The sequence below is a fragment of the Aphis gossypii genome, chromosome X (genome assembly GCF_020184175.1).
Source record: "Aphis gossypii isolate Hap1 chromosome X, ASM2018417v2, whole genome shotgun sequence".
Taxonomy (NCBI): Eukaryota; Metazoa; Arthropoda; class Insecta; order Hemiptera; family Aphididae; genus Aphis; species Aphis gossypii.
Window position 1 is genome coordinate 53,249,151 of NC_065533.1, and position 13,508 is coordinate 53,262,658.

General features: G+C 25.6%; 1 protein-coding gene and 2 long non-coding RNA genes across 4 annotated transcripts; 1 reads left to right on the forward strand and 2 right to left on the reverse strand.

Moving 5' to 3' along the window:
• Window positions 1-39: 39 nt before the first annotated feature.
• On the reverse strand, window positions 40-12,567 carry LOC126552740 (uncharacterized). 2 transcript variants are annotated; one of them, XR_007606154.1, is made up of 5 exons: window positions 12,269-12,567; window positions 8,617-8,749; window positions 8,125-8,533; window positions 1,039-1,216; window positions 40-393 (listed from the first exon to the last, which is right to left on the reverse strand). It is a non-coding gene; the product is annotated as an uncharacterized LOC126552740 (long non-coding RNA). The 2 variants fall into 2 exon arrangements; XR_007606153.1 differs by lacking the exons at window positions 8,125-8,533; window positions 8,617-8,749 and having other exon boundaries at window positions 12,269-12,520.
• LOC126552739 (uncharacterized) lies at window positions 2,862-3,936 on the reverse strand. Its single transcript, XR_007606152.1, has 3 exons — window positions 3,620-3,936; window positions 3,466-3,539; window positions 2,862-3,140 (listed from the first exon to the last, which is right to left on the reverse strand). It is a non-coding gene; the product is annotated as an uncharacterized LOC126552739 (long non-coding RNA).
• Window positions 8,533-10,493, forward strand: LOC126552738 (E3 SUMO-protein ligase PIAS1-like). The gene is made up of 2 exons (XM_050207596.1): window positions 8,533-9,353; window positions 9,417-10,493. Exons 1-2 carry the CDS (start codon window positions 8,654-8,656, stop codon window positions 10,364-10,366), a joined length of 1,650 nt encoding a protein of 549 aa, XP_050063553.1. The 5' UTR covers window positions 8,533-8,653; the 3' UTR covers window positions 10,367-10,493.
• Window positions 12,568-13,508: the final 941 nt, after the last annotated feature.

Genomic DNA, 13,508 nt, shown 5'->3' on the forward strand with positions numbered 1-13,508 from the left:
ATACACATTTTATAATTATATTTAAATGAAAAATTAACAATTAAATTAAATGCATATTGATTTCTAAAGTTTGTGTCAATATAACTTATTATAACAAACAAAATATATTAAATTTTAGAAACAAAATAAAAAAAAAAAACAAATTAAAATTACTCCTGCTTTAAAAAAAAAAAAAATATTTTCAAAAGTCTCAGTAGGAAAACACAAATATAGTTATAAATAATACTGTCTTATTAGATGGTAAATACAAAAAAATATTAAACGATAGAATATAGATATTTATAAAACAAAAATAAACAATTTAAACAAACATTGCATAGTTACTGAAAAAAAAAATAATGCTCCTTACAATAAATTATTTGTTTCTTCTAAGTATCTTAAGTGTGAATTTATCTGAAAAATTGTTAAAGATTGATTATTTATTGGAATATACTAGATATTGTGGAATTTTTCATAGAAGTTTATGCCACTAAGATTTTCTACCATACTAATTTGTAAATAAATATCATCATATACCCATTAATTCATAAACCAAATGTAAAATAAAGCACATTGTAGTTTCAAATATTTTTAAAAAGTCAACTTGAAGTTCATTTTTTTTTTTTTTTTTTATTGTAAAATAAAAACATTATATTTAAATAAAAATATTAATCAAACTTATAAATATTTAATTGCTCATAACTTAATTTTAAATTAAATAATACTATTAAAACATTAAACTATTTTATCAAACTATGTAAACAAAATTTTAAAATTTATTATAAAATTATTATTTACCATTTTATAAAGGTTTACCACAAAGATAATTATACATATCCGCAGATACAATAGATACAAATTAAATTAAATATTGCATATTGTATAGGTATTAAGTATATTTATGTCAGCCCTAGCCCGATTGATTCTATTATATTTCATAATTCTATTGTTTCTTTGACTCTACCTCTTCTCACAAGATTTTAGTCTGCCGTATCAATAACTAGCTACCAAAAGGAAATCAATACCCAAGTTATAAATAATTCATAATTAGGTACTAACAATATTTATTTTTGAATATTTGGATGCAAATAAGATCTTAGATGATTTCTTTTAACAAGTTTATATTGACGTCATTCAATAAATCCAGCATCCCAAACAACTAATAGTTGTTTTCCATCTAATAAAGCTCCCATTTATAATTTTCATGCAATTTTCTGTTTCTGCTCTTGTTTTATATCTAAATACAGAATCAATATTATAATAAAATACAATTTATTAGATAATAAAATTAAAATTAAATTACAATAATTTTAAATTTACATGCAATGAATATGGAAATCATTAATAAATATATATTTACAAAAATAATAGTCAAATTGTTTAACCAATTTTGTTAGTTTTGGAAGCTATACAATTTATTGTTTTATCCATTAAAAAGCTCATAATATATTACGCATTTTAATTTGTGAGATTTACCCTCAAACCCATCTACATGCAGTTATTACAATAATAGAGTTATAATACCAAAAATTCTTTTCTATAACTATCATTTCTAGGCAATATTTTATTCCTTCTAGTGCATCATAAATCATAATATGTAGAGTTAACATATAATATATAGGTTTAGTGGCGCTTCAAGCTTATCATTATGTATTTGCCCTTCCCACAAAAATAAAGAATGAAACAATTGAATTAATTCCAAAAAAAAAAAAATTGATTACATAGTAAATAATAGGTACTCAAAAACAATAAAAACCAAAAAGAGATTATAATACTTATAAATAGCACAAAAAGAGCCAAAATACAGTACAATCAATTTTGAAAATTATTTAAACATAATTTTTAGTAAATGCTAGATTTACAACACATCTAACTTTGCAAAATAAATATAATTGAATATAAAAATTTTAAAGAATATGAGTAGATAACTGTATTTATTTAAAAATATTTATGTGATTTTGAATTTTGTGCCCTTTGCTCATACCTACTTACATTTTAGTATACCTACTTACATTTAGCCACATACATTTTTTAAGCTAAGATGCAGACTGACTAGTAATAGTTCAATGTCAATTCTAAATCATTGTAATAATTGCTAGATATGGCATAAATAAAACATTTGAAGAAAGTTATTTTAACAAATCAAAGTAATATAACATTTGGACGGTTTTTATGTAAAGGGGCACAAGTCATTTTTCGTTGGTTTTCAGGAGACTCATAAAACATTCCCAAAATTTTAATTTTTTCTGAATTAAATTTTTTTTTTTGTTTCTACTTTATTTATAATTTTATATGTTTTTTAAACCTACTTGTATAAAAGAAATTTCATTATTTTTCATTTATTAATGACTTGTGACCAATTGCACATACAATATTGACTTGTGACCTTTCTCATATACTGACTTGTGCCCTATTACACATTTAATAAAACAAGATTTTGACTTGTGCCCTTTTTCATTTACTTCATAAATTTAATTAATATGTTAATGCTTATTGATTAATATAAATTAATATCATAAGGTAATAAAAAAAAATAAAGACATACAACAACTAATAATGTAGGTATATTTTAGTATTTAAATAATAAAGATAACAAACTTAGTTTTAATAATATTGCACACATTCTTTGTGACTAGGTACTGGTTAAAAAATAATAAAGTAATATCAATTAAAATATATCATAATATTAACAACAAATAACAAAAAATAATTGAAAAGGTAATTCCATTTAAACTTTTTAATAATTTTTTACACATTCTTTGTGACTAGGTACTGGTTAAAAAATAATCAAGTAATATCAATTAAAATAATATATCATAATATTAATAACAAATAACAATAAAAAACGTTACTCGTCATCAGACAGTATTGGGTCGTTCACATTTTTCTTTGTTTTTAAATTTTTATAGTAGTCATGAAACACATCTGGAATCAGTGGTAGTAGTGATATAAGATCTGTTTTTTTTTCAATTGTTATGGGTAGTTCTTCGTCATAGGCCATAGGTAAGCTACTTTCATTACTTTTTTTCTGTGTCAAATCTACTTCAAGAAATACAGCTTCATCTTTTAGTGATGTCTTGTAAAAAACTGTATTCTTTTGGTCTTTTACATAACGCATCCATTTGACATCATGGAACACAAATTTTTCTCCAGTTGGTCAACTATAAGTTAGTTAGTTTATATTTTAATTTGATTTAAATACCAATTTCATACAATAAATACTGAGCCACACTGAAAAAACTTGTGTGGGGGCTTTTGAGTTATATCACTATTATAGTTTAAATATAAATAACCATAACATAATAAGTCTAGGCTAAAACAAAATCTATTTAACTTTATGAAAACAATAACTGATATAGTGAAATATAAAAAAAATATTTCATAAAAATTTCTATTTTTAGCAAGTCCCTCCACATGTTTATAAAATCTTAAGTTGAGATTATATATTTTGTAAACAATAATATAATTATTTGAAATGTCAATTACCTGGATTTTTTTATGTGGAAGTCCATTAAAATTAAGTTTTCTCTTAGCAGAATATGTCACATTAGTTTCTGAAGCTTTAAATTACCACATTATTTTTCTGGATTAATTATTTGTATAACAGAACAAATATAGATAATATTATAAAGATACTTACTTGTAACACGAGATAATAAATTTAATGTCCTTTTAGACATCGTGTAACGTGTAAGCTGGTTGTTTAATAAAAACTAATATGAACTAATAAAATTATAATATTATATAAATTAAATATGACTTGTGCCGTTTTGCATAAAAAAAAAAATCGTTAATTTAGACTTGTGCCTTATCGCATTTCAATATACGGTGATAACAAATCATCGTGCGACCACGACAGTGCTACCATTCGATCGGGCATAAAATTTCACACAAAATTAATGTATAAAAAAAAAATGTCAAAATATGACTTGTGCCCCTTTACATAAAAACCGTCCATTTAATCTTCCATTTTAAAATGATGACAAAAGATATTTGGTTTAATAATTATAACTAGAGCGCGGATTTCTATACAATTGCATAGAATTATTTTCCTTTTAACTTTTTTGGATTTTTGTCAGTTATCTTTAAGAATCATAACAATTTGAATCTAATGGTGAATTTTTTTTCACATTTCAGCATATTTTTAAAAAATTTGAAACGTATTGGATGTTAAAACAAAAATTTTAAAAACATTGTATAAAATAACATTTTTTCAAGCAGAAATATCAAAAATAATTTTATTGGCGTTAAATAATAACCAGAGCCCGGATTTATATGCAATTGCTTGTTATTTTCTTTTTCACTTCTTTAGACTTTTTTCAGTTATCTTTAATAATTTGAATCTAATAGTAAAATTGTATCTGTATATTTTTCCAAAATTCGAAATATATTGCATATTACAATGAAAACTTTTTATATACTTAGTTTATTTAAGTAATTAATTATTGTATGTTGTTTAATTTTTTTTGTAAATGGAATTTTTTCTCCTTAACTAAATAAATATTATCACGGTGTTGCCTTATTGGTATACGATCCGATGGATGTAAACACTGATAATAACAGCAGTACAGCCAGCGAAAAATGGGCCGTGACAAATAGTTGTGGACACCCTGATTAGCTGGACGTACTGTAGTTGTTTGTAATTTATGGCAGTCAACATTTGGATCGAGTTGATAACTGACGTGTTCTTACAAACTCATCTGAACTTTTTTTTATACCCTCTACACTAAACATTGTATTCCCATATAATATTGTTTTTTAACTCCGCCAATCGCCATTTTTACCGCTGAAGTCAGATTCCGTTGAAAAAGTACCATCGTAACTCTAAGGTAAGTTATGATCATAATCACGTGTTAGGTTAGGTTAGGTTAGGTACTTTTCCCTTTAAATCGTACATTTATCGTTTCCATAAAAATTCCTTTTATATTTGACCCATGTTCGACGTTAATAGGCAGCCATTATAATATTACGAATTCTCATATCAATCACAGAATAGAATAATCAGAATGAACAATGATAAAAAATTACATTGTAAGATAGGGTAAAAAAAAATTCAGCCGCAATTTTAATGGAGGTAGTTTTTAAAAATTTAAACTTCCTAACCACACATCCACGTTACAAATTTCTTCAACAGAAGTCCGAAATTCTTTTTGATTTAATGATTTGTCATAATTTTAATTAAATTCTGTAGTTTTTTCTTTACATTTACATTTTACATTATTTTAATTTAATTCTAATCACCAACTAAAATTGATAAAAAACACCTCAAATAAAATGGCGACTGATTATCTGTTATCGGCATGTCACCCAAAAGTGTCAACCCACCTTTATCAATGTAATGTGTTTTCAAGGATCAACCCTAGTACGTGGAATGGTTTTTTCTTTTATAGTCTACCTTTGCATCGTTATCAACAGTTTCAGAATTCGACTTTTTTATTCACACAGTGTTGTCATACCGGCAGGCGATCCGACGATAGTCTGCGTGTTAACACTGATAATAACAACAGTAGTTGTTTGTAATTATGTGTATCGCAGTCGCCATTAAAATCGCGTCGATTCCTCACGTGCTATTACACACTCGTCTGAACTTTTTTTTTATACCCTCTACGTTGAACATTGTATTCTCATATAATATTGTTTGTAACTCTGTGACTATTTTTAATCTCAAAGCAGGTAATTGAGCTACTAAAATCCAGGCCAACTTTGTCCATCGCCCTTTTTTCCGCAGTAGTCAGATTCCGTTGTAAAGTACTACATAGCTCTAAGGTAAGTTATGATCATATTCACGTGTTAAGTTAGGTTAGGTTAGGTATAAAGCAGGGGTTCTGTTTTGTAGTATGTACCATGACAAAGTAAATAGGTATGTCAGCAACATAGTGATACTCACAAAATAGTTTACGGCGTCCGCCTATTATCAATTATTATTGTATCAGTCATTAAAGTAATTTATAGCGTTGAAAGTTGATACTGACATACTATTATACTGATAGTATTTAGTTCAATGAGAAGAGGCGAACGTCAGCAGCCAAATTTGCGTGGAAACTGTTGCAAACTAGCGTATTGCTTACATAAAGGACAATAGTTTTAATAAAACAAAATTTAGAATATTTATAAAGTTAAATATAGTTTATAATTTAATATAATTATTATAATACGCAACTCACACTATTGAAAAGCCAATTATATTTTTCTAAGAAACCAAAATGCTCTATTTTTAATATCTTCATAGTAAAAAATGGGTTTTTATATTGGTTATCTAATAAATCAAGAACATTAGAATAATAACAATCTTAAAATTTCCAAATTGATAAAATGTGTCCTCAGAAAAATATTACAATCATAGGTATTAGGTACACCTTTACTACGTATTATTGCCAATAGGATATTTTTGAAATAATGAAATGTATGTAAAATGCAAACCAGGATATTTTGCTTATTTCCATTCAGCTAAACAATTTAAAGATATGTAATTATCTCTGGTGGAAAAAGAAACATAAATATTAAATACGATATAATATTTTAAGTAGCTGTATAAACGAATAAAAATTACTCGTTCAAACTTTGGTTGCGAATTATCGTACAGATTTTTTTAAGCTACTTAATTGATAATTATTAGTTTTTAATAATTAACAACAAACAGCAGAACCAATATTTTTATTTTTTAGTCATACCAATATTCTAATATTAATACAATTATATTGACTGTCTAAAGTCTGAACATAATATTCATTTGGCAAAAATATCATTAGATTTAATTTACATATAAATAAAAATTTGATCCAATATCTATATAAATATAAATTATACCCGGATTGTAATTTACATATAAAATTTAGATTGGGATGCAATTTAATAAAAAATAACACATATGAACGTCAGGCCCTGATTTGACAACCGTGAACTGAGAGAAAGTATGTGTATAAAAATTAAAAACCCTTTAGCTAGAGTAGCAACTAGAAAAGTGATGTTTTAGTGATTATTAATAATATGTATTGTGTTAAAAAAAAATATTTTAAGACAAACTAAAGAAAAATAATAATAACAACATATTATGTCGGACATCCTTTTTAAAATAAAGTATGTACCTCAGTGCCTATACTTATATTTGTACCAATACCACATACTGACATCACCATATTGTATTATACTGTTTATAACTATTATCTGTTATTAGAACATCAATGTGATTTATTCCTCATTAAACTCAAAACTGACAGAATGTAATAAAATTATCTTATTCATTATTATTTCTACTTTTAAAATATATTAAATAGTACAAATACACAACATTAAACATTAATTACACTATTAGAATTAAAATTATTTGTAATATAATTTTAAAACTAAAATATGTTATCTATATACAAAATACATTTAGTTATTGAATAAGTTAATACCTAACATGAATAACATGATTAATAATGTTCATATTTACAATTTTTTATTTTATATTATCTTCTTTCAAATTATATTTTATTACTATAATACATGGATTGGTGATTAGATTATTTCTATTATGTAAACATGAGTACATAAGTAGATAGTTAAGTGTTTATTATATTAAGTTTAATATAATAATGATTAATTTTGCACATCTACAATTATTAAATTATTAATCTATGATGATAATATCATTGATACCTATACTATTATGCTATAATTAATATAATATAATATTCCTATTAAAGATTAAACAAATTTATTTTAATTTTAATTATAAACAATTTAAGATCTATACTACCACCTTTGAAATATAATTTAAATATCACTAAACTTAAGATTTAATGTACTAGACAAAGGTAAATTTTCCTGCATAATAATGATGCATTTTCAAGGATTTAAGAATTTGTTGCATTCAATAAAAGAAGTAATATAATAAATACAATTAATATAAATCGTAATAAAATCAGTTACTATTAGGTACTAACAACAACCACTTTTACATTTAAATTATTATTTTTTATTCATTTAATAAATTTAATTATAATGTAAACAGTTTAATATTAATGGGTATTTTTAAAATCAAAATATTTCTGTTTAAACTTACAAAGTAAAGTTCATTACAAATTATATTAAAGGCACCTATATAATATAATATTTATACATAAATAAAGTAAAAGTCTAAAACACGTAATGTGTAATTACCTTCAAGAAATTTTTCATTTAATAGGTTCATTTGGGTTTTTTCATACAAATAGACAATCTTTCGATTCATTTTTTTGGATTCAATTTTTTATATTGTCTTTATTATTGACTGTAGAGCGTCACCCTTAACTAGGCAAATAAGTAATAATTATTCAGTTTTTTTTTTTAAAAATAAAATAATAATTATATCTTATTTATAATTATTAGTAATATAATTATGTTATGCTAGCTGTAAACTTGAAGAAAAGTACAACTCTTTAACTAACTTGAGTTTGCATTTTTGAGCTTAAATAGACATGTAGTATCCAAAAAAATCAAATTGATTTGTCCCGAGACAAGCTTTCAAATATTTGTCTCCCTTTGCAAGACTTTATCTGGTTAAGTACCATAGTTTTAATTTATCACAAATCTAAAAAAGTTACTGATATAACATCCCATATTATATATTATATTTTAAAGATGATGAATTTATTCTTATTATGTGATTATTACCTACAACTATAAATTAAAATTTTTTTTTTTAGTGACCATGAATATGAATAATTACTCCGTTGACGAAGGTGATAGAACCATGCTGAACAGTTTCCGGCTTATTGATCTGCAAACACTATTGGGAGCTTTTGGTCTATATGCAAGTGGACAAAAATCCGAATTAAAAGATCGAGCACTTGAATTGTTAAGGACTAGACCAGCTTACATTAACATTCCAGCATATATAGCAAAAATATATGAAATTTATCGTTCCTTGAATTTGCCTACTGATGATAATAGTATTATATTGCGCAGCTTATTACAGAAACCATCAAAAAGAATATACCAACCACTACAATATCCTCATCAATCAACGCATATGGTACAAGCTGAATTACCTCAAGTTATGCCCACTATGCAAAGAGGCATGTATGGTAATCACATATCAAATTCTATTCCTGCTAACAATATGGTCAATAATAACACTCAGTATATAGCTGCTGGCAATTATGAACCATCCAGAACTAGTACCACAGTGTCATATCAATTATCCCCAAAAACACAAATTAGTATTGTAGCACAAGATGCATTAGGATTAGGAACATCGGCTAGCGGAAATAATTCTTGCACACCATCTATTGAAACTGTAGCTCAAATTAAATTCGAAAAGCTACCATTTTATGAAGTTATTGATGAAGTCATTAAGCCAACTCTTCTAACTGGCACGGGCACATGTACATTATTAAACGTTTCTAGAGGTAACAATATTTTATAATTATTTTTTTATTTTAATTATGTTCATAATATCTATTTTATTTCAGATATGAAAGAAGATAAATTCAAACATACTCTGTCACTCGAACATGTCAATCTCGTAGCCACAAATCGTGATATTTCTCAAGGGAAAAATGAATATCGTAATCAGTTCCAAATTCGAATTTGTCAGTTGATAGAGCCTGTACCTAATGAGTCACCAGATTACATGCCTCTTGGACTACACATACGAGTTGGTGGGAAAGCCTGTCCATTACCACCAACTGCTCCTAATACTCGACCAGGAACTGAGTCTAGACGAACTGCAAGACCTATCAATTGCACTGAAATTTTCAAACTTTCTCCAATAGTTGCCAATAACATCACAATTAATTGGATTCCTGATGGAAAAAAATATGTTTTTGCTATGTTTCTGGTAAAAAAATTAACGGTGGACACATTAATAAACAAACTTCAAGACAAAGGTGGGAGGATTTCAGAAGGAACCCGAAACTATATAATTCAAAAGTTAGCAGATAATGATCCAGATTTAGCTACTACTTCTTATCGTGTTTCTTTGGTGTGTCCATTGAGTAAAACTATAATGAAGATACCTGCAAAATCTATAAATTGTGATCATTTACAATGTTTCGATGCTAGGACGTTTCTTTTAATGAATGAGAAGAAGCCAACTTGGATGTGCCCAACATGCAATAAACTTTGTTTGTATGACGATATAGAAATTGAAAACTACTTTTTAGAAGTTCTTTCAAGTTCAACACTTAACAACTGGAGTAAAGAAATTGAAATTTTGGCTGATGGCACATGGAAAGCTTTTAAAGAAACAAAAAGCACCAGTAGTAGTCATACTAAAGTAAAACATATTGATTGTGTGGATTTAGATAGTAACGATGAAGAACCACCAACAAAAAGAGACAAGTTGGAAAAAAAAAATCAAGTACAGCCGCAACAAGCTGGTACCAGTTCTGAACAAGGAGTAGTAATTGAAATAGACTGAACGACTGAAGCCTCCTAATTTATTTTTATTTATTTTTTTAATATTATTAGTAATTTTGATAGTATAAGCTTTTAAAATTAATGTAGTTTAATCCATGTACATATCAATATATTTATTTTGATTTTTATATACATATTGTATTCTTCTCACCTTTCATATGGAGACCTAGATAGTCTAGATGATGAGGGCATCTCACTTTGGTAAATAGTTTGTGAGTTAATAACCATAAATATACTACTTATAATATAGACATTGCATTTAACACAAATTAACTTTGATCAAGTGCTTATAGGTAGTGTGTAAAGAGTTTATTTTAGTAAATATGTATTGTCGTATTGAACACATGGTTATATTAAGCTCCGGTAATATTTTAGAAAAAAATAGTAACTTCTATTGTAATTGAGGTATTTTTTAAACTCTAAAGAAATGTAACTTGACAAATAAAAGAAAAAGCAACCTAATAATAATTTAGTTACAATTTTGATAAAGAATTAGTAATTTAATTTAATTACCAAAAAACAGTAACTTCCTCAACACTGACTACACACACTATTTTAATAATTACATTTTAAAGTTATAATTTTTTTCAAGGTTAAAAATCAAATAGTTGTACAAACTACAAGTATTAAATTCTATATTATTATAATATAATACTAAAAGATATTACTTTAATTATAACAACATCTAAGTCCCAATCATGACATCAAACATAATTAGGTAGTAGGTACCGTATCTATTATGTCCAATTCCATCACTAAAAGATCATCATAATATATTCTGAGTAGATGCATTAAAATAAGATAAATATATGGTAAACTAAATTTCTAAGCAAATTCATTGATTTTTAAAGACTATCAAATTTAAAACTTATAATTCAATTTTAATGAATGTGAAAATATTTTAAATGTGTACAATTTTGATATTAGGACAAATTATTGTTGCAAATTAGAACACTTTACTATAGAATAAGAGACCTATCAAGATAATATGTATGATAAACTAAAATAATTGTTTGAAATATTAATTATGTTTAATAGTTATGTGCTCAAGTAAGTTTAAAAACAAGTTGCTTCTATGTAAATAACCTTGTACAATTCAACTGCAAGTCTTTAAAAAGTTAAATCAATATAGAAACTTATTGTTTATAAATTATATAAAGTAATAATAATTATATTTTTATTAAGCATAGTTAATTAAACTTACAGAAGTTTGGTTCATGTCAGAGGTTTAAAACTAGTTTAATCAAATAATAAATCATAACAAAGGTTTTTAACACTATTTTGCTATGTTTATTACAATATTAAATGTGACCAGTGTTTAAACTTATTATTAGAAAATAATATAAGGTATACATAAGCTCAAAACGGTGGCTTTTATATGAATGACTTTATAAAATATAGACTAAAAAGTTATAAACTTTATAATTTTGTTGATACAAACCAACAAAAAACTATTAATGCAAATATTTATTGAGTAAATAGATAGTTGATTTCTATGAAATTATTACTCATGAGTCAAGAATTAAAGTAAAATAATGTAAAATATACTAAGTACCAAAATTAAATATTTAGGTGGTGAAATTTGTTGAATTTCCACTTTTCATTAAAATAAAGATAATAATAAAAATTACGTAAATAAATGAAAAATACACATTGAACTGTGATGAAAAAGCTAATTTAAAAGTATTAGACAGGTTACAAATGTAAAAATGACTTTTAGAGTAGGACAAGTAGGTACTTAATTAAAAATTTGCTTTATTCTAATTAGTTACCATACTTTTCAATAAATTTTGTCTTAAACTGATTGATGAAAATAGATCATAATATCCTATTTAATATAAGTATAATATAAAGTATCTTTTAAGTTTTAAGTGTCAATAGATAAATGTAGGTAGGTACTTACAAAATTATCGAAATTACATCCTCTGATAAACTAATGCAAACATTTCCAAACATAACAACCAGTTGACAACAATTTAAACACAATAACTACGATGTCTTAATAACATCAAATTGATTGAAGTAATAAGACATTTATTTTCATAGATAGTAGAAGAATGAATAGGCCATGTTAAAGCATATAATGCGAGTGGTCGCGGTCTTTAAATGTGGAAGAAAGAAAGGCACACGGATATATTTGTGAAAAGGCGGTTTCTGAGTCCCCCAAGACGTGGCAATAGCATAGATAATAGAATTCTTCTATTATCTAAGTTTATTTTAATTTAATTTAATTTTTAAGTTCATAATATGATAACCTTTAAGGAAGTGTTATCATCAGACAAACTCATGGACATGGTCGTACCTAATCATTTACCACTATTATCATCGTATTTATTATAATTTATAAGTTTAGAACATACCCTACATACTTGGTCCGTGATTCTAATTCGTTACATATAGTAATATAGAAGTCTGTGATTATAAACAGACTTCGCGGTGACAAATGCTAACTCCGGAGTATTGGTATGCTCATTTATTAAAATGCATTAAAATTTATAGTTCTATTTAATTTATAATTTATTAACAAAACAGAAATTTGTATTTAATAATAAATTAATAAAAAATAATACAATTGCCACACACTCGTACAATTACAAAATATAATAGTTTAATTTGAACACAGTTTTACACCGATATATAGTTATAGGATGTATAGGTAATACCTTAATTAAATTTATTGCGCGTGGACTTTTGGTGCTAAAAATATTTTTATTCAGGCAGAGCTAAGGTGTGTCCATAGAACGTTATCATCAGCAATCCAATATATGTATACATATAAATTATGTGTTGTATCGGTAAAGCACGATTCCGTTAGTTCTACCTTTTTAGGAACACGATTCCGTACGATTTTGATCAAACAATAGATTATCAAAAACAACACGATTACGTACGATTACGTAATATTACGATTGTCTTTGCAATGCTGCTATTTAATATAATATACCTATTGTCAATTTGTTTAAAATATAAAAAAATAATTATTGTATACAAGGTTTTGCCTTTTCATACAATTATTATACACGTGTTTTTGGCACCTCCAAACTATCTTCCAGGAATGTCAGTGCCGAGTAAAACGTTTTTGGGAATAAAAATTTTTGTTCTATTATATATTATATAATATTATTATACACATGTCCTTATGT

Coding starts and splice junctions, on each gene's coding strand:
- LOC126552738 (XM_050207596.1), top strand. CDS start 8,654: ATGAATATGAATAATTACTCCGTTGACGAAGGTGATAGAACCATGCTG. Junction 9,354..9,416: donor ATTATTAAACGTTTCTAGAG/GTAACAATATTT, acceptor ATTTTATTTCAG/ATATGAAAGAAGATAAATTC.